At 34.9% G+C, this 22,327-nt stretch overlaps 1 protein-coding gene across 2 annotated transcripts in view; it reads right to left on the bottom strand.

Moving 5' to 3' along the window:
- tdp1 (tyrosyl-DNA phosphodiesterase 1) overlaps positions 1-22,327 on the bottom strand; it is a 44,002-nt gene that overhangs the window by 7,352 nt on the left and 14,323 nt on the right. For both annotated transcript variants that reach the window (XM_062020729.1, XM_062020720.1), the window contains exons 5-12: positions 19,043-19,098; positions 18,878-18,974; positions 18,748-18,782; positions 18,590-18,682; positions 12,369-12,539; positions 6,970-7,048; positions 6,725-6,901; positions 4,354-4,402 (exon numbers count right to left, since the gene is read on the bottom strand). In XM_062020729.1, the coding sequence (XP_061876713.1) occupies positions 4,354-4,402; positions 6,725-6,901; positions 6,970-7,048; positions 12,369-12,539; positions 18,590-18,682; positions 18,748-18,782; positions 18,878-18,974; positions 19,043-19,098 (757 nt within the window). The remainder of the gene's footprint in view (positions 1-4,353; positions 4,403-6,724; positions 6,902-6,969; positions 7,049-12,368; positions 12,540-18,589; positions 18,683-18,747; positions 18,783-18,877; positions 18,975-19,042; positions 19,099-22,327) is intronic.

Here is a 22,327-nt window from a genome sequence, read left to right on the forward strand (position 1 = left end):
AATTAGCTAAAAAAGCTATCATGCTAACAATAACATGCTTACAGTTACCATTAGTAAAATACGACATATGACACTGAGGTTTATACCTTTTAAATTAGCTAAAAAAGCTAGCATGCTAACAACAGCATGCTTACAGTTACCATTAGTAAAATACGACATGACAATGATGTTTATACCTTTTAAATTAGCTAAAAAAGCTAGCATGCTAAGAACAGCATGCTTACAGTTACCATTAGTAAAATGCGACATATGACACTGAGGTTTATACCTTTTAAATTAGCTCAAAAAGCTAGCATGCTAACAACAGCATGTTTACAGTTACCATTAGTAAAATGCGACATATGACACTGAGATTTATACCTTTTAAATTAGCTAAAAAAGCTAGCATGCTAACAACAGCCTGCTTACAGTTACCATTAGTAAAATACGACATATGACACAGAGGTTTATACCTTTTGAATTAGCTAAAAAAGCTAGCATGCTAAAACAGCATGTTTACAGTTACCATTAGTAAAATGCGACATATGACACTGAGGTTTATACCTTTTAAATTAGCTCAAAAAGCTAGCATGCTAACAATAACATGCTTGCAGTTACCATTAGTAAAATACGACATATGACACTGAGGTTTATACCTTTTAAATTAGCTAAAAAAAGCTAGCATGCTAAAACAGCATCTTTACAGTTACCATTAATAAAATACGACATATGACACTGAGGTTTATACCTTTTAAATTAGCTAAAAAAGCTAGCATGCTAACAATAACATGCTTACAGTTACCATTAGTAAAATACAACATATGACACTGAGGTTTATATCTTTTAAATTAGCTAAAAAAGCTAGCATGCTAACAATAACATGCTTACAGTTACCATTAGTAAAATACGACATGACACTGATGTTTATACCTTTTAAATTAGCTAAAAAAGCTAGCATGCTAACAACAACATGCTTACCGTTACCATTAGTAAAATACGACATGACACTGAGATTAGAACCTTTTAAATTAGCTAAAAAAGCTAGCATGCTAACAACAACATGTTTACAGTTACCATTAGTAAAATACGACTTATGACACTGAGGGTTATACCTTTTAAATGAGCTCAAAAAGCTAGCATGCTAACAACAGCATGCAAAATGAGACGTTACGCACCTGAGCTACAAGAGGAGGTAATCTCCGTAATGGGAAAATCCGCCATTAAATGGGCCCGTTCAATTGGCCAGTTTTTTTTTGCTTATTCGTGAATAGCATTGCCATGGTAACACAAAATGTTCCCAATTTAAAGTACCCCCATCGGCACGAACCACACCTTTCCGACGTGGGAACTATAATTGCTATACCTGCATTGCAGCTAGCCAATAATAATTACATTATTAGGAGTAGATTTTTAAATAAATAAGGAAGTAGTTTAATATTGTGTTGATATAATAAGAGGAAGTAGTTTAATATTGTGTTGATATAATAAGAGGAAGTAGTTTAATATTGTGTTGATATAATAAGAGGAAGTAGTTTAATATTGTGTTGATATAATAACTATTTGTGATTATTAGGTTAAAACACAGAACATTTGCTAAAATGCTAGCACAGTAATGTTAGCTATTGACCGTGTTTGGCAAAAAAAATGAATAAAAACAATAAATAAGGAATTAGTTTAATATTGTGTTGATATTGTCAAGAACACTCACCATAAATACATTTGAAAAATGAACAGTTAGTTTATGTGATCGGTATCGGCCGATCTCACTCACGGGTAGAGATGATGTTCGAAACCGGTTCATCCCGGTTATTCGATAAGAAAAGAACCGGTTTCCATGGACTCGAATCCCTTTTTGAGAACCGGTTCCCGTTATCGAGGCCACTATAGTAAAGGAAAAGAGTTGGTTCTTTATTCGAATCCCTGGGAACGAATCCCGTCCCACAGGAAATGCCCTGTGGGACAAGCAATGTTAAGGCCATTTGATTGTAGACACCTTGTGGCGATATGAAAACACTAGGGATGTCCGATAATGGCTTTTTGCCGATATCCGATATTGTCCAACTCTTTAATTACCGATACCGATATCAACCGATACATGCAGTCGTGGAATTAACACATTATTATGCCTAATTTGGACAACCATGTATGGTAAAGATAAGGTACTTTTTTTTTTTTAAATAGTAAAATAAGATAAATAAATTAAAAACATTTTCTTGAATAAAAAAGAAAGTAAAACAATATAAAAACAGTTACATAGAAACTAGTAATGAATGAAAATGAGTAAAATTAACTGTTAAAGGTTAGTACTATTAGTGGAGCAGCAGCACGCACAATCATGTGTGCTTACGGACTGTATCCCTTGCAGACTGTATTGATATATATTGATATATAATGTAGGAAGCAGAATATTAATAACAGAAAAAAATAATTAAAAAAAATAAAACGATACCGATAATAAAAAAAACGATACCGATAATTTCCGATATTACAAAAAAAAACACAAAAAAACAAACAAAAAAAAACAAAACGATACCGATAATAAAAAAACCGATACCGATCATTTCCGATATGACATTTTAACGCATATATCGGCCGATAATATCGGCAGGCTGATATTATCGGACATCTCTAGAAAATACTATGCGTCATTAGTTTGGGCACTTCCGGGTTGTCCGATAATGGCTTTTTGCTGATATCCGATATTCCGATATTGTCCAACTCTTTATTTACCGATACCGATATCAACCGATACTGATGTATACAGTCGTGGAATTAACACATTATTATGCCTAATTTGGACAACCAGGTATGGTGAAGATAAGGTACTTTTTAAAAAAATTTATAAAATAAAATAAGATAAATAAATTACAAAAATTGTTTTCAATAAAAAAGAAAGTAAAACAATATAAAAACAGTTACATAGAAACTAGTAATTAATGAACATGTGTAAAATTAACTGTTAAAGGTTAGTACTATTAGTGGAGCAGCAGCACGCACAATCATGTGTGCTTACGGACTGTATCCCTTGCAGACTGTATTGATATATATTGATATATAATGTAGGAAGCAGAATATTAACAGAAAAAAAAAAAAAAAAAAAAAAAAACGATATCGATAATAAAAAAAAACGATACCGATAATTTCCGATATTACAAAAAAAACAAAAAAACGATACCGATAATAAAAAAACCGATACCGATAATTTCCGATATTACAAAAAAAAAAAAAAAAAAAAAAAACGATACCGATAATAAAAAAAACGATACCGATAATTTCCGATATTACATTTTAACGCATATATCGGCAGGCCGATATTATCGGACATCTCTAGAAAATACTATGCGTCATTAAGTTTGGCCACTTCCGGGTTGGCGACGTCAGTTCAGTTCATGAGACAGTTGAGAAGTAGACAAGTTGAGTTAGCTCTTACAAGCCTGGGAAAAGATAAGTCTGTAAGTAAACGCTTCAACTTGTTTATGTAACTCAATATTAAGGTGCAAAGTGTTTACGTTTGGTACTAAGATGTTTATTGAAAAACAATTTTTGTGCACTGGGATCGGCGTGGCGAAGTTGGTAGAGTGGCCGGGGTTCAATCCCCACCTTCTACCATCCTAGTCATGTCCGTTGTGTCCTTGGGCAAGACACTTCACCCTTGCTCCTGATGGCTGCTGGTTAGCGCCTTGCATGTGTGAATGTGTGTGTGAATGGGTGAATGTGGAAATAGTGTCAAAGCGCTTTGAGTACCTTGAAGGTAGAAAAGCGCTATACAAGTATAACCCATTTATCATTATCATTTATCACTGTTTCAATGGATGTTTTGAGGACTTAAAATGGCTGCCAGTCGTGTATTTCCACCATCGAAAACATTTTTTGGAAGAAGAATTGTTGATTGATGACTGTGGTGTTCCTTAGTGTGTGTAGTTAGTATGTTCCAATAGCAGCAGGAGTGCACTTTTCGGAGAGCTGTATTATTTTCAGTTTTGTGCCCAAGGGACTGATTTTATTTAACACTATATTATTATTTATACACCTATAATGATGATTTGTTTCTCTGAAAAATCCCACTTAATATACTTTGGGTAACAACAGTCAATATTTATTTATTTTATTTTTTTAGGTGGGTAACAGTCAATATTTATTTATTTTTATTTTATTTTATTCTTATAAAATAAAAAGTGAGCTTTTGTTAAACCAAATATTGTGTTTTTTTCCATGTACAACAACCTGTCTGGGTTCGATAAGAGACTCGATAAGGAATCGGTTCGATAAGAGGATTCGATAACCGGATGAACCGTATCGCAATCGGCACACCCCTAAAGAAAACATCTCTAAAATGAACTTTATTTTCTTGTGGATGAACGTGGAAGAACTCACCAGGGTAGCCTTCCAAACTGGTCCTCACGTCCTCCACTGACGGGTACAACTGCGGCAAAAGCAGGTGGGGAATGAAAACAACAACGACACGACACATGTTCCCAACATCGACACAATGGAGCCGCTACAAACACCAGCTGGTGCAAAAACGTACGACGTTCCAATGTGAAGCTCAAACTGAAATGTAGTACGAATCTTGTCACGCTAAATGTTGGCGTTGTTGGAAGAGATAGCACACCGTACTTCCGAGGAGATACAAAGTCACAGAATCCATGATTTTTTTAGCTCGAAATAAATCAAATTGGCTAAATGCTAGCAGAAAAAGTGAGCATGCTAACAGGGGAACAGCTAGCATACTTCTAAAATGGCGCCAAAGAACGGAATGCATGGTTATTAGGTTAAAAAGTACCAAATTAACTCAAATGCTAGCGTAATTTGTTAGCGTGCACATTTTAGCATGCTAACAGGGAAACGGCTAGCTTACTTTTAAGATGCCGCCAAGTAACACTATCAACGATCATTTGGTTAAAATGTAACATTTGCGTAAATGCAATAGCATAGTAATGTTAAAAAGTATGAAATTAGCAAGAATGCTAGCATAACATTTTGGCATGCTAATCTTAGCATGCTAACAGGGAAACAGCTAGCTTACTTTTAAGATGGCGCCTAATAACAGTTTGTGATTATTAGGTTGAAACACATACATTTTGCTAAATTGCTAGCATAGTAATGTTAGCATGATAATGTTAGCGTGTCATGATGTGAACAGCTAGCAAAAAACATAATTATTACATTGAAAAGTACGAAATTAGCTTAAAAGCTGGCATAACACCTTAGCATGCTAAAATGGAAACAGTTAGCTTACTTTTAAGATGGCGCCAAGTAACGCAATGCATGGTTATTAGGTTAAAAAGTACCAAATGAACTCAAATGCTAGCGTAATTTGTTAGCGTGCACATTTTAGCATGCTAACAGGGAAACGGCTAGCTTACTTTTAAGATGCCGCCAAGTAACACTATCAACGATCATTTGGTTAAAACATAATATTTGCATAAATGCTAAAGCATAGTAATGTTAAAAAGTATGAAATTAGCACGAATGCTAGCATAACATTTTGGCATGCTAATCTTAGCATGCTAACAGGGAAACAGCTAGCTTACTTTTAAGATGGCGCCTAATAACAGTTCGTGATTATTAGGTTGAAACACATACATTTTGCTAAATTGCTAGCATAGTAATGTTAGCATGATAATGTTAGCGTGTCATGATGTGAACAGCTAGCAAAAAACATAATTATTACATTGAAAAGTAAAAAATTAGCTTAAAAGCTGGCATAATACCTTAGCATGCTAAAATGGAAACAGTTAGCTTACTTTTAAGATGGCGCCAAGTAACACAATGCATGGTTATTAGGTTAAAAAGTACCAAAGGAACTCAAATGCTAGCATAAAAAGTGAGCAGGCTAACAGGGGAACAGCTAGCATACTTCTAAAATGGCGCCAAAGAACGGAATGCATGGTTATTAGGTTAAAAAGTACCAAATGAACTCAAATGCTAGCGTAATTTGTTAGCGTGCACATTTTAGCATGCTAACAGGGAAACGGCTAGCTTAGTTTTAAGATGCCGCCAAGTAACACTATCAACGATCATTTGGTTAAAACATAATATTTGCATAAATGCTAAAGCATAGTAATGTTAAAAAGTATGAAATTAGCACGAATGCTAGCATAACATTTTGACATGCTAATCTTAGCATGCTAACAGGGAAACAGCTAGCTTACTTTTAAGATGGCGCCTAATAACAGTTTGTGATTATTAGGTTGAAACACATACATTTTGCTAAATTGCTAGCATAGTAATGTTAACATGATAATGTTAGCGTGTCATGATGTGAACAGCTAGCAAAAAACATAATTATTACATTGAAAACTATGAAATTAGCTTAAAAGCTGGCATAATACCTTAGCATGCTAATCGGGAAACAGCTAGCTTACTTCTAAAATAGCGCCAAATAACGGAACGCATGCTTATTAGGTTAAAAAGTACCAAATTAACTCAAATGCTAGCGTAAATAGTTAGCATGCAAATTTTAGCACGCTAACAGGGAAACAGCTAGCTTACTTTTAAGATGCCGCCGAGTTACAAATCCAGAATTGTTCGGTTAAAACTAAACTAAAGTATTTGCTAAATTGCTAGAAAAAAACATTAGCATAGTAACGTTAGCATGTCAATATTGTAAAATGCTAGCATTAAATGTTAGCTAATGTTACTTACTAGTGCAGGTGTACCTAATATAGTGTCTGGTGAGTGTTGATAGTGAAACGGTGTGCTATGTTAGCGCCGGGTGTGTTGTCACGGCGACGGAGCGTACCAAGTGAATGGGCGGGTCTGGCCTCAGCGAGGACTTGCCCAGAGTGGTGAGGGTGCGCTGGAACTCCCCGCCCAGCCACTTGCTCCTGTCCGGCCCCATGGAGCCGATGCTGGAGAACTGACCCACCACGGCCCACCGGTCCTCGCCAGGGACGGCCTCGGCGTGCTCCAACAAAAGCTGCGGACAAACGGAGATGGTCGACGCGTACCGTCACCTGGATGATGATGATGATGATGATTATGTACCTTCCTCAGCCTCAGGTGGCCCCAGCGCTCCATGTCGGCTCCTACGTACCTGCCGGGGGCGGAGCCTACCAGGTACACCCTGACCACAGACGGAATAAGAATCAGAGACCGACATTTAGCATGTAACAATATACGTTGCTAGCAAAAACATTAGCATAGTGACGTTAGCATGTCAACATGTGAGCAGCTAGCATACTTTAACGATGGCGCCAAGTAACACAATCCATGATTGTTAGGTTAAAAAGTACAAAATATGCTAAAATACTAGCATAAAATGTTAGCATAGTGATGTTAGCATGTCAACATGTGAACAGCTAGCATACTTTAACGATGGCGCCAAGTAACAAAATCCATGATTGTTAGGTTAAAAAGTACAAAATATGCTAAAATTCTAGCATAAAATGTTAGCATAGTGACGTTAGCATGTCAACATGTGAACAGCTAGCATACTTTAACGATGGCGCCAAGTAACAAAATCCACGATTGTTAGGTTAAAAAGTACAAAATATGCTAAAATGCTAGCATAAAATGTTAGCATAGTGATGTTAGCATGTCAACATGTGAGCAGCTAGCATACTCTCAGGATGGCGCCAAGTCAGAAAATCCATGATTAGGTTAAAAAGTAAAAAAAATATGCTAAAATACTAGCATAAAATGTTAGCATAGTAATGTTAGCATGTCAACATGTGAACAGCTAGCATACTTTCAGGATGGCGCCAAGTAAGGAAATCCACGATTGTTAGGTTAAAAATTCCAAAATATGCTTAAATGCTAGCATAAAATGTTAGCATAGTAATGTTAGCATGTTAACATATCAATCAATCAATCAATCAATCAATCAGCTTTATTGTCCATTCTTACATGTACAAGACACATAAGAACTGAAATTACATTTTCGGCACAATCCCGCTAAGAGCAGACATACGTTACAGGGAGACAAGACGGGACCGCCAACGGATCAGCCTCACTTAGGCGCTCCTTAAAAAGGTGGGAAAAAGGTGACATTGGGGAAGGGGGGAAGTAAAAAAAAAAAAAATATCAGTCTGAGGCTGGACCCTCAGGAATGGTCCAGACTGAGTCCGAGGAAAAAAACCTCACATAGCATGGCACACATAAACATGGTACATGTAATCACAACAACTCGCAACAGAGTCATCCAACAGGACTTTGGAGGCCGGCAGCTGCTGTTGAGCGCTGCTCAGCCACCACAACCCCGGAGGAATTAAGCAGTGGTGAAGACGTTGATTTGGGGAGGGGTGTGTGCGTGCATGTATGCCCAATTAACTTGGGTGAGATGTTGGATTGTCTTTATGGGCCGAGGCCGGCCCCAAGAGTTCAAGAGTTCAAGAGTCCGACCCAGGTGCTTTTGAAGAAAAGGGAAAGGTCAAAAGCGTCCATCTTTGAGGAGTCCTCGGGGGTGTGTTTTCAAACAGCCTGTTCCTCAAGGCCATTCGAGGGAGTCAAATCGTAGATTAAGATGTTGTTTTTTCTTCGAGCAGTCAAAACAATGACATTCCTGCTCTGTATGCTGGCTCTGACAATTCCAATTTATTCTTTCTATAACTTCATCAAGATGGAATCTACCTTGCGATTCAAATCAGCAATCGCTCCAGTCTGTGATCCCACAGCACGACCCAATCCTTCCATTGCGTTGAACAGCCTGTTGGCCCCTTGAGTGGCTGCCATCGTCTTCCGAATTTGACGATACACCAGAGCAATGCCCAGCCCAATCAGCAAATGCCCTGCGATCACAGCTCCAAATAGGTAGATGTCTTCCACGTCCTCGATGGAAAGGACTGAGAGGCACATGATTCTCCAAGTATTCCAGGAATCTCTCACGTACCCCGCAGCAATGGTTCCATCAGGGCAGCCAGGCTCCCCCGAACCTCTTTTCCTTGTCGAAAAGACTGTGTCAATTGCGTCGAGAGTCCAGTTGATCAAATTCATTTTGATGTTTAGATTTGAGGACAGCTCAAGAAAAGAGGCTTCAAAATAGTTCAGACAAGACAAAAAACAAAGAGAGCAAGCAGGGAAGGAGGGAGCGGAGAGAGATGCGACCGCCCTCACCAGAGGCAAGACAGAAAATGAATATGAACAGCTAGCATACTTTAAGGATGGCGCCAAGTCAGAAAATCCATGATTATTAGGTTAAAAAATACAAAATATGCTAAAATGCTAGCATAAAATGTTAGCATAGTAATGTTAGCATGTTAACATATGAACAGCTAGCATACTTTAAGGATGGCGTCAAGTCAAAAAATCCATGATTATTAGGTTAAAAAGTACAAAATATGCTAAAATGCTAGCATAAAATGTTAGCATAATAATGTTAGCATGGCCACATGTGAACAGCTAGCATACTTTATGGATGGCGCTAAGCAACAAAATGCATGATTATTAGGTTAAAAAGTACAACATATGCTAAAATGCTGGCATAAAATGTTAGCATAGTAATGTTAGCATGTTAACATGTGAACAGCTAGCATACTTTCAGGATGGCGTCAAGTCAGAAAATCCATGATTATTAGGTTAAAAAGTACAAAATATGCTAAAATGCTAGCATAAAATGTTAGCATAATAATGTTAGCATGGCCACATGTGAACAGCTAGCATACTTTATGGATGGCGCCAAGCAACAAAATGCATGATTATTAGGTTAAAAAGTACAACATATGCTAAAATGCTAGCATAAAATGTTAGCATAGTAATGTTAACATGTTAACATGTGAACAGCTAGCATACTTCTAAGATAGCACTAAGTAACAGAATCCATGATCATGAGGTTAAAAAGTAGGAAATTACTTAAAATTGAACATTTTTATGTTAGCATGTCAACAAGTGAACAGCTAGCATACTTTAAGGATGGCGTCAAGGCAGAAAATCCATGATTATTAGGTTAAAAAATACAAAATATGCTAAAATGCTAGAATAAAATGTTAGCATAATAATGTTAGCATGGCCACATGTGAACAGCGAGCTTATTTTCAAGATGGCGCCGAGTAGCAAAATCCATGATTATTAGGTTAAATCGTACAAAAGATGCTAAAATGCTAGCATAACATGTTAGCATAGATATGTTAGCATGTAAACAGCGAGCTTATTTTCAAGATGGCTCCGAGTAACAAAATCCATGATTATTAGGTTATATCGTACAAAAGATGCTAAAATGCTAGCATAACGTGTTAGCATAGATATGTTAGCATGTAAACAGCGAGCTTATTTTCAAGATGGCTCAGAGTAACAAAATCCATGATTATTAGGTTAAATCGTACAAAATATGCTAAAATGCTAGCATAAAATGTTAGCATAGTAATGTTAGCATGTCAACATGTGAACAGCTAGCATACTTTCAGGATGGCGCCGAGTAAGGAAATCCATGATTATTAGGTTAAATCGTACAAAATATGCTACAATGCTAGCATAACATGTTAGCATAGAAATGATAGCATGTAAACAGCGAGCTAATTTTAAATTTTTAAGATGGCGCCGAGTAACATAATCCATGATTATTTGGTTTAAACATAACATTTTGCTAAATTGCTCGCAAAAATTCAATTGTACAAAATATTATTAGCATAGTAATGTTAGCATAGCCACATGTGAACAGCTAACACACTTTAAGGATGGCGCCGAGTAACAAAATCCATGATTATTAGATTCAAACGTACAAAATATGCTAAAATGCTAGCATAACAAGTTAGCATAGATATGTTAGCATGTAAACAGCGAGCTTATTTTTAAGATGGCTCTGGGTAACAAAATCCATGATTATTAGGTTAAATCGTACAAAATATGCTAAAATGCTAGCATAAAATGTTAGCATAGTAATGTTAGCATCCAGTGTTAGCATAGTAATGTTAGCATCCAGTGTTAGCATGAGATGTTAGCATAGTAATGTTAGCATCCAGTGTTAGCATAGTAATGTTAGCATCCAGTGTTAGCATAGTAATGTTAGCATCCAGTGTTAGCATGAGATGTTAGCATAGTAATGTTAGCATCCAGTGTTAGCAGAGTAATGTTAGCATAGTAATGTTAGCATCCAGTGTTAGCATAGTAATGTTAGCATCCAGTGTTAGCATAGTAATGTTAGCATAGTAATGTTAGCATCCAGTGTTAGCATAGTAATGTTAGCATAGTAATGTTAGCATCCAGTGTTAGCATAGTAATGTTAGCATCCAGTGTTAGCATGATATGTTAGCATAGTAATGTTAGCATCCAGTGTTAGCATAGTAATGTTAGCATCCAGTGTTAGCATGAGATGTTAGCATAGTAATGTTAGCATCCAGTGTTAGCAGAGTAATGTTAGCATCCAGTGTTAGCATGAGATGTTAGCATAGTAATGTTAGCATCCAGTGTTAGCATCCAGTGTTAGCATAGTAATGTTAGCATCCAGTGTTAGCATGAGATGTTAGCATAGTAATGTTAGCATCCAGTGTTAGCATAGCAATGTTAGCATAGTAATGTTAGCATCCAGTGTTAGCATGAGATGTTAGCATAGTAATGTTAGCATACAGTGTTAGCATAGTAATGTTAGCATAGTAATGTTAGCATCCAGTGTTAGCGTGAGATGTTAGCATAGTAATGTTAGCATCCAGTGTTAGCATAGTAATGTTAGCATCCAGTGTTAGCATGAGATGTTAGCATGAGATGTTAGCATAGTAATGTTAGCATCCAGTGTTAGCATAGTAATGTTAGCATAGTAATGTTAGCATAGTAATGATAGCATAGTATGTTAGCATCCAGTGTTAGCATGAGATGTTAGCATAGTAATATTACCATCCAGTGTTAGCCTAGTAATGTTAGCATAGTAATGTTAGCATCCAGTGTTAGCATGAGATGTTAGCATAGTAATGTTAGCATCCAGTGTTAGCATACTAATGTTAGCATAGTAATGTTAGCATAGTAATGTTAGCATAGTATGTTAGCATCCAGTGTTAGCATTAGATGTTAGCATAGTAATGTTAGCATCCAGTGTTAGCATAGTAATGTTAGCATCCAGTGTTAGCATGAGATGTTAGCATCCAGTGTTAGCATAGTAATGTTAGCATAGTAATGTTAGCATCCAGTGTTAGCATAGTAATGTTAGCATAGTAAAGTTAGCATAGTAATGTTAGCATAGTATGTTAGCATCCAGTGTTAGCATTAGATGTTAGTATAGTAAGGTTAGCATCCAGTGTTAGCATAGTAATGTTAGCATCCAGTGTTAGCATAGTAATGTTAGCATCCAGTGTTAGCATGAGATTTTAGCATAGTAATGTTAGCATAGTAATTTTAGCATCCAGTGTTAGCATAGTAATGTTAGCATCCAGTGTTAGCATAGTAGTGTTAGCATGTGAACAGTTAGCATGTGAACAGTTAGCATGTGAACAGTTAGCATGTGAACAGTTATTATGCCCTGCCTGGTCTGGGACAGGTCGTGCTCCCTGATCCTCTGCATCCAGTCCTCCAGTTCTGGGGCCCGGTAAGAGGCCAGGTAGTCCAGCAGGTCTCTCTTGAAGAAGGTAGGTGAGTCCCCGCAGGTGTCGTTGCTGCCTTTTGGTAACCGTGGAAACAGAGGACTCATCCACATCCTGGTCCAGGACAGAGGACAGACAGGTTAGCTTTCACTTCCTGTTTGCTGCTAAGTTGCTGATGTTTGTCAAGAAAAGATCAACACAATCCTATCATTTATTACTCAATCATTGAATTCATCATGACATTATTTATTCATGTGTTACATTATTTATTCATGTATTACATTATTTATTCATGTATTACATTATTTATTCATCATGACGTTATTTATTCATGTATTCATTTCATGATTGAATGAAATATGCCCTGATGGATTTATACATTTTACTCATTAGTAAATGATGACCTCATCATTTCACTATTTCATTCATTATTTCACGTTTTACTACTCAGTTATTTAAATAAGCCTTTTTACAATTTCATACATTTATATCGCGTACATGTTAATTTCATATATTTATATTGCATACATATGTTAATTTCATACATTTATATTGCGTACATGTTAATTCCATATATTTATATTGCGTACATGTTAATTTCATATATTTATATTGCATACATGTTAATTTCATATATTTATATCACATACATGTTAATCTAATATATTTATATTGCATACATATGTTAATTTCAAATATTTAAATTGCATACATGTTAATTTCTTACATTTATATCGCGTACATATGTTAATTTCATATATTTAAACGGCATACATTTATATCGCGTACACATGTTAATTTCATATATTTATATTACGTAAATATGTTAATTTCATATATTTAAATTGCATACATGTTAATTTCATATATTTATATTGCGTACATATGTTGATTTCATATATTTATATCACATACATGTTAATCTAATACATTAATATTGCATACATGTTAATTTCATATATTTAAATTGCATACATGTTAATTTCATATATTTATATTACGTAAATATGTTAATTTCATATATTTAAATTGCATACATGTTAATTTCATATATTTATATTGCGTACATATGTTGATTTCATATATTTATATCACATACATGTTAATCTAATACATTAATATTGCATACATGTTAATTTCATATATTTAAATTGCATACATGTTAATTTCATACATTTATATCACGTACATATGTTAATTTCATATATTTATATTGCGTACATATGTTAATTTCATATATTTATATTCTGTACATATGTTAATTTCATATATTTATATCACATACATGTTAATTTCATATATTTATATTGCGTGCACATGTTAATTTCATATATTTATATCACATACATGTTCATTTCATATATTTATATTGCGTGCACATGTTAATTTCATATATTTATATCACATACATGTTCATTTCATATATTTATATTGTGTATGTACATGTTATATGTTAATTTTATATATTTATATTCTGTACATGTTAATTTCATATATTTATATTCTGTACATGTTAATTTCATATATTTACATTGCATACGTATGTTAATTTCATATATTTATATTGCATACGTATGTTAATTTCATATATTTATATTGCGTACATATGTTAATTTCATATATTTATATCACGTACATATGTTAATTTCATATATTTATATTGCGTACATGTTAATTTCATACATTTATATCACATACATATGTTAATTTCATATATTTATAATGCGTACATAAGTTAATTTCATATATTTATATTGCATACATATGTTAATTTCATATATTTATATCACCTACATATGTTAATTTCATATATTTATATTGCATACATGTTAATTTCATATATTTATATTGCGAACATGTTAATTTCATATATTTATATCACGTACATATGTTAATTTCATATATTTATATTGCGTACATATGTTGATTTCATGTATTTATATCACGTACATATGTTAATTTCATATATTTATATTGCGTACATGTTAATTTCATACATTTATATCACATACATAAGTTAATTTCATATATTTATAATGCATACATAAGTTAATTTCATATATTTATATTGCATACATGTTAATTTCATATATTTATATCACCTACATATGTTAATTTCATATATTTATATTGCGAACATGTTAATTTCATATATTTATATCACCTACATATGTTAATTTCATATATTTATATTGCATACATATGTTAATTTCATATATTTATATTGCGAACATGTTAATTTCATATATTTATATCACCTACATATGTTAATTTCATATATTTATATCACCTACATATGTTAATTTCATATATTTATATTGCGTACATGTCAATTTCATATACTTATATCGCATACATATGTCAATTTAATATATTTATATTGCATACATATGTTAATTTCATACATTTATATCACGTACATGTTAATTTCATATATCTATATTGCATATATGTTCATATCTTATATTTATATTGTGTATGTACATGTTAATTTCATATATTTATATTGCATACATATGTTAATTACATACATTTATATCACGTACATATGTTAATTTAATATATTTATATTGCGTACATGTTAATTTCATATATTTATATCACATACATGATCATTTCATATATTTATATTGTAAATGTACATGTTAATTTAATGTATTTATATTGCATACATATGTTAATTTCATATATTTATATTGTGTATGTACATGTTAATTTCATATATTTATATTGTGCATGTACATGTTAATTTCATATATTTATATTGCGTACATGTTAATTTCATATATTTATATTGCGTACATATGTTAATTTCATATATTTATATTGCATAAATATGTTAATTTCATATATTTATATTGCGTACATGTTAATTTCATATATTTATATTGTGTACATGTTAATTTCATATATTTATATCACGTACATATGTTAATTTCATATATTTATATTGCGAACATGTTAATTTCATATATTTATATCACCTACATATGTTAATTTCATATATTTATATTGCGTACATATGTTAATTTCATATATTTATATTGCGAACATGTTAATTTCATATATTTATATCACCTACATATGTTAATTTCATATATTTATATCACATACATATGTTAATTTCATATATTTATATTGCGTACATGTTAATTTCATATATTTATATCACGTACATATGTTAATTTCATATATTTATATTGCGTACATATGTTAATTTCATATATTTATATTGCGTACATGTTAATTTCATATATTTATATCACGTACATATGTTAATTTCATATATTTATATTGCATACATGTTAATTTCATATATGCACATTGCGTAAATATGTTAATTTCATATATTTAAATTGCATACATATGTTAATTGTATATTTTTGTATTGCGTACATGTTAATTTTATATATTTATATTGCGTACATGTTAATTTCATATATTTATACTGCGTACATATGTTACTTTCATATATTTATATTGCATACATGTTAATATCATATATTTATATTGCATACATGTTAATTTCATATATTTATATTGTGTATGTACATGTTAATTTCATATATTTATATTGCGTACATGTTAATTTCATATATTTATATTGTGTATGTACATGTTAATTTCATACATTTATATTGCGTACATGTGTTAATTTTATATATTTATATTGCGTATGTACATGTTAATTTCATATATTTATATTGCGTACATATGTTAATTTTATATATTTATATTGTGTATGTACATGTTAATTTCATATATTTATATTGCGTACATATGTTAATTTTATATATTTATATTGTGTATGTACATGTTAATTTCATACATTTATATTGCGTACATGTTAATTTCATATATTTATATTGCGTACATGTTAATTTCATATATTTATATTGTGTATGTACATGTTAATTTCATATATTTATATTGCGTACATGTTAATTTTATATATTTATATTGCATATGTACATGTTAATTTCATATATTTATATTGTGTATGTACGTGTTAATTTCATATATTTATATTGCGTGAAAGAATCCTTCCATGTACAGGTAGTTATGTACAGATGAGTGGGTGCATGTATTCCAACGGGGCGCACGTCTCGCCAGAACACCGGCACTTCTATCTTTTATTGTACAAAAAACAACTGTTATATGTTTTGCATTTAGTTTTCCGTGTACGCACTGAACGCTGATTCATGCGTACTGTAACACACCTGCCAGTGATTCATGCGTACTGTAACACACCTGCCAGTGATTCATGCGTACTGTAACACACCTGCCAGTGATTCATGCGTACTGTAACACACCTGCCAGTGATTAATGCGTACTGTAACACACCTGCCAGTGATTCATGCGTACTGTAACACACCTGCCAGTGATTCATGCGTACTGTAACACACCTGCCAGTGATTCATGCGTACTGTAACACACCTGCCAGTGATTCATGCGTACTGTAACACACCTGCCAGTGATTCATGCGTACTGTAACACACCTGCCAGTGATTAATGCGTACTGTAACACACCTGCCAGTGATTCATGCGTACTGTAACACACCTGCCAGTGATTCATGCGTACTGTAACACACCTGCCAGTGATTCATGCGTACTGTAACACACCTGCCAGTGATTAATGCGTACTGTAACACACCTGCCAGTGATTCATGCGTACTGTAACACACCTGCCAGTGATTCATGCGTACTGTAACACACCTGCCAGCACTATTCCACATTGATGTCAATGCATTTCCTTTTTACCCAAAATGTCTGACTTGACGGAACCCACCCTTGTGTTTTCTGCTGGAACCCACCCTTGTGTTTTCTGCTGGAACCCACCCTTGTGTTTTCTGCTGGAACCCACCCTTGTGTTTTCTGGTGGAACCCACCCTTGTGTTTTCTGGTGGAACCCACCCTTGTGTTTTCTGCTGGAACCCACCCTTGTGTTTTCTGGTGGAACCCACCCTTGTGTTTTCTGCTGGAACCCACCCTTGTGTTTTCTGGTGGAACCCACCCTTGTGTTTTCTGGTGGAACCCACCCTTGTGTTTTCTGGTGGAACCCACCCTTGTGTTTTCTGGTGGAACCCACCCTTGTGTTTTCTGGTGGAACCCACCCTTGTGTTTTCTGCTGGAACCCACCCTTGTGTTTTCTGGTGGAACCCACCCTTGTGTTTTCTGGTGGAACCCACCCTTGTGTTTTCTGCTGGAACCCACCCTTGTGTTTTCTGCTGGAACCCACCCTTGTGTTTTCTGGTGGAACCCACCCTTGTGTTTTCTGCTGGAACCCACCCTTGTGTTTTCTGGTGGAACCCACCCTTGTGTTTTCTGCTGGAACCCACCCTTGTGTTTTCTGGTGGAACCCACCCTTGTGTTTTCTGGTGGAACCCACCCTTGTGTTTTCTGGTGGAACCCACCCTTGTCTTTTCTGGTGGAACCCACCCTTGTGTTTTCTGCTGGAACCCACCCTTGTGTTTTCTGCTGGAACCCACCCTTGTGTTTTCTGGTGGAACCCACCCTTGTGTTTTCTGCTGGAACCCACCCTTGTGTTTTCTGGTGGAACCCACCCTTGTGTTTTCTGGTGGAACCCACCCTTGTGTTTTCTGGTGGAACCCACCCTTGTGTTTTCTGGTGGAACCCACCCTTGTGTTTTCTGGTGGAACCCACCCTTGTGTTTTCTGGTGGAACCCACCCTTGTCTTTTCTGGTGGAACCCACCCTTGTGTTTTCTGCTGGAACCCACCCTTGTGTTTTCTGGTGGAACCCACCCTTGTGTTTTCTGGTGGAACCCACCCTTGTGTTTTCTGGTGGAACCCACCCTTGTCTTTTCTGGTGGAACCCACCCTTGTGTTTTCTGCTGGAACCCACCCTTGTGTTTTCTGCTGGAACCCACCCTTGTGTTTTCTGGTGGAACCCACCCTTGTGTTTTCTGGTGGAACCCACCCTTGTCTTTTCTGGTGGAACCCACCCTTGTCTTTTCTGGTGGAACCCACCCTTGTGTTTTCTGGTGGAACCCACCCTTGTGTTTTCTGGTGGAACCCACCCTTGTGTTTTCTGGTGGAACCCACCCTTGTGTTTTCTGCTGGAACCCACCCTTGTGTTTTCTGCTGGAACCCACCCTTGTGTTTTCTGCTGGAACCCACCCTTGTGTTTTCTGCTGGAACCCACCCTTGTGTTTTCTGGTACCAGTCCGCCCGGATGAGGTTGGAGGTCAGGATGACGACTCGGAGGCCCTCGTGGTACCACAGCAGCATCATCTTCCTGCAACGACGACCACCCACTTCAACACCCGCAGGGCGGCGAGGCCCCGAGACCGACTAGCTTACGTGTGGTGAGTTCCGAAGGCGATGTCCAGCTTGGCCTGTCCACGTTTTTCAAAAGAAGAAGATTGAGCGGGACTAGAACGGAGAAGGTTCCAGGTACCGTAGTAGTACTACTGTAGTACTATTGTAGTACCTGGCACAGGCGCACGTGGGAGAAGGGCTTGGCCTGCTGCACCAGCCGGGCCTTGGCCTCCCGCTTGTCCCCGTGCACCAGGAGGACGGGACGATCCCTAAGAGCCAGAAAAACATTGTCAGACGCTTCCTTAGTGCGGCCGCCATCTTGGGAAGGGCAACTTGCCTGAAGTCTGCAGGATATTGATCCACCATCCAGCCCACGTCGAAGCAGTAATTAAACTGAAAGTCAACACAGTGCTAGTATTACTGCTACTTGCAATGCTAGTAGTACTAGAATGGTCGTGCTAGTACTATAGTAGTAGTAGTACTGTAGGAGTAGTAGCAATGGCAGTGGTAGGACTATAGTAGTAATGTTAGTAGTAGTAGTACTATAGTAGTAATGTTAGTAGTAGTAGTAGTAGTACTATGGTAGTAGTAGTAATACTATAGTAGTAATGTTAGTAGTATTAGTAGTACTATGGTAGTAGTAGTATTAGTACTATGGTAGTAGTAGTAATGCTATAGTAGTAATGTTAGTAGCAGTAGTAGTACTATGGTAGTAGTAGTAGTAGTAATACTATAGTAGTAATGTTAGTAGTAGAAGTAGTAGTAGTAGAACTATGGTGGTAGTAGTAGTAGTAATAATACTATAGTAGTAATGTTAGTAGTAGTAGTACTATGGTAGTAGTAGTACTATGGTAGTAGTAGTAGTAGTAATACTATAGTAGTAATGTTAGTAGTAGAAGTAGTAGTAGTAGAACTATGGTGGTAGTAGTAGTAATAATACTATAGTAGTAATGTTAGTAGTAGAAGTAGTAGTAGTAGAACTATGGTGGTAACAGTAGTAATAATACTATAGTAGTAATGTTAGTAGTAGTAGTACTATGGTAGTAGTAGTAGTAGTACTATGGTAGTAGTAGTAGTAATACTATAGTAGTAATGTTAGTAGTAGTAGTAGTAGTAGTAGTAGTAGTAGTAGTAATACTATAGTAGTAATGTTAGTAGTAGTAGTAGTAGTACTATGGTAGTAGTAGTAGTACTATGGTAGTAGTAGTAGTAGTACTATAGTAGTAATGTTAGTAGTAGAAGTAGTAGTAGTAGTAGTAGTAGTACTATGGTGGTAGTAGTAGTAGTAGTAATACTATAGTAGTAATGTTAGTAGTAGTAGTAGTACTATGGTAGTAGTAGTAGTACTATGGTGGTGGTAGTAGCAGTAGTAATACTATAGTAGTAATGTTAGTAGTAGTAGTAGTAGTAGTACTATGGTAGTAGTAATAGTAGTAGTACTATGGTATTAGTAGTAGTAATACTATAGTAGTAATGTTAGTAGTAGTAGTAGTAGTAGTATGGTGGTGGTAGTAGTAGTAGTAATAATATAGTAGTAATGTTAGTAGTAGTAGTACTATGGTAGTAGTAGTAGTACTATGGTAGTAGTAGTAGTACTATAGTAGTAATGTTAGTAGTAGAAGTAGTAGTAGTAGTACTATGGTGGTGGTAGTAGTAGTAATACTATAGTAGTAATGTTAGTAGTAGTAGTACTATGGTAGTAGTAGTAGTACTATGGTGGTGGTGGTAGTAGTAGTAGTGATACTATAGTAGTAATGTAAGTAGTAGTAGTAGTAGTAGTAGTACTATGGTAGTAGTAGTAGTAGTACTATGGTAGTAGTAGTAGTAATACTATAGTAGTAATGTTAGTAGTAGTAGTAGTAGTATGGTGGTGGTGGCAGTAGTAGTAGTAATAATATAGTAGTAATGTTAGTAGTAGTAGTAGTAGTAGTACTATGGTAGTAGTAGTAGTACTATGGTAGTAGTAGTAGTACTATAGTAGTAATGTTAGTAGTAGAAGTAGTAGTAGTAGTACTATGGTGGTAGTAGTAGTAGTAATACTGTAGTAGTAATGTTAGTAGTAGTAGCAGTACTATGGTAGTAGTACTATGGTGGTAGTAGTAATAGTAATACTATAGTAGCAATGTTAGAAGTAGTAGTACTATGGTAGTAGTAGTACTAGTACTATGGTAGTAGTAGTAATACTATAGTAGTAATGTTAGTAGTAGTAGTAGTAGTAGTAGTAGTACTATGGTAGTAGTAGTAATACTATAGTAGTAATGTTAGTAGTAGTAGTAGTAGTACTATGGTAGTAGTAGTAGTAGTGGTACTATGGTAGTAGTAGTAGTAATACTATAGTAGTAATGTTAGTAGTAGTAGTAGTAGTAGTAGTAGTAGTAGTAGTAATAATATAGTAGTAATGTTAGTAGTTGTAGTAGTACTATGGTAGTAGTAGTAGTACTATGGTAGTAGTAGTAGTACTATAGTAGTAATGTTAGTAGTAGAAGTAGTAGTAGTAGTACTATGGTGGTGGTAGTAGTAGTAATACTATAGTAGTAATGTTAGTAGTAGTAGTAGTAGTACTATGGTAGTAGTAGTAGTAGTACTATGGTAGTAGTAGTAGTAGTACTACTATAGTAGTAATGTTAAAAGTAGTAGTATGGTGGTAGTAGTAGTAGTAGTGGTAGTACTATAGTGGAAGTAGGAGTGATAGTACTATAGTATAATAGTAGAAATGGTAGTGGTAGTACTATAGTAGTAATGTTAGTAGTAGTAGTAGTACTATGGTAGTAGTAGTAGTAGTACTATGGTAGTAGTAGTAGTAATACTATAGTAGTAATGTTAGAAGTAGTAGTAGTACTATGGTAGTAGTAGTAGTGGTAGTACTATAGTGGAAGTAGTAGTGATAGTACTATAGTAGTTGTGGAATTATTATAGTAGTAGTAGTAGTAGTGGCAGTACTATAGTAGTAGTAGTAGTAGTAGTAGTAGTACTGTAAGAGTAGTAGCAATGGTAGTGGTAGTACTATAGTAGTAATGTTAGTAGTAGTACTATAATAGTACTAGTAGTAGTTCTATAGAAGTAGTAGTAGTACTATGGTAGTAGTAGTAGTAATACTATAGTAGTAATGTTAGTAGTAGTAGTAGTATGGTAGTAGTAGTAGTAGTGGTAGTACTATAGTGGAAGTAGTAGTGATAGTACTATAGTAGTTGTGGAATTATTATAGTAGTAGTAGTAGTGGCAGTACTATAGTAGTAATGTTAGTAGTAGTAGTAGTACTATAATAGTACTAGTAGTACTATAGTAGTAATGTTAGTAGTAGAAGTAGTAGTAGTAGTAGTAGTAATACTATAGTAGTAATGTTAGTAGTAGTAGTAGTAGTAGTACTATGGTAGTAGTAGTAGTAGTAGTAGTATTACTATGGTAGTAGTAGTAGTGGTAGTACAATAGTGGAAGTAGTAGTGATAGTACTATAATAGTTGTGGAATTATTAAGGTAGTAGTAGTGGCAGTACTATAGCAGTAGTACTATAGTAGTAATGTTAGTAGTAGAAGTAGTAGTGGTAGTACTATCGTAGTAGTAGTAATACTATAGTAGTAATGTTAGTACTATAAGTAGTAGTAGTAGTAGTACTATGGTAATA

This window comes from Entelurus aequoreus, linkage group LG02, assembly GCF_033978785.1.
Source record: "Entelurus aequoreus isolate RoL-2023_Sb linkage group LG02, RoL_Eaeq_v1.1, whole genome shotgun sequence".
Taxonomy (NCBI): domain Eukaryota; kingdom Metazoa; phylum Chordata; class Actinopteri; order Syngnathiformes; family Syngnathidae; genus Entelurus; species Entelurus aequoreus.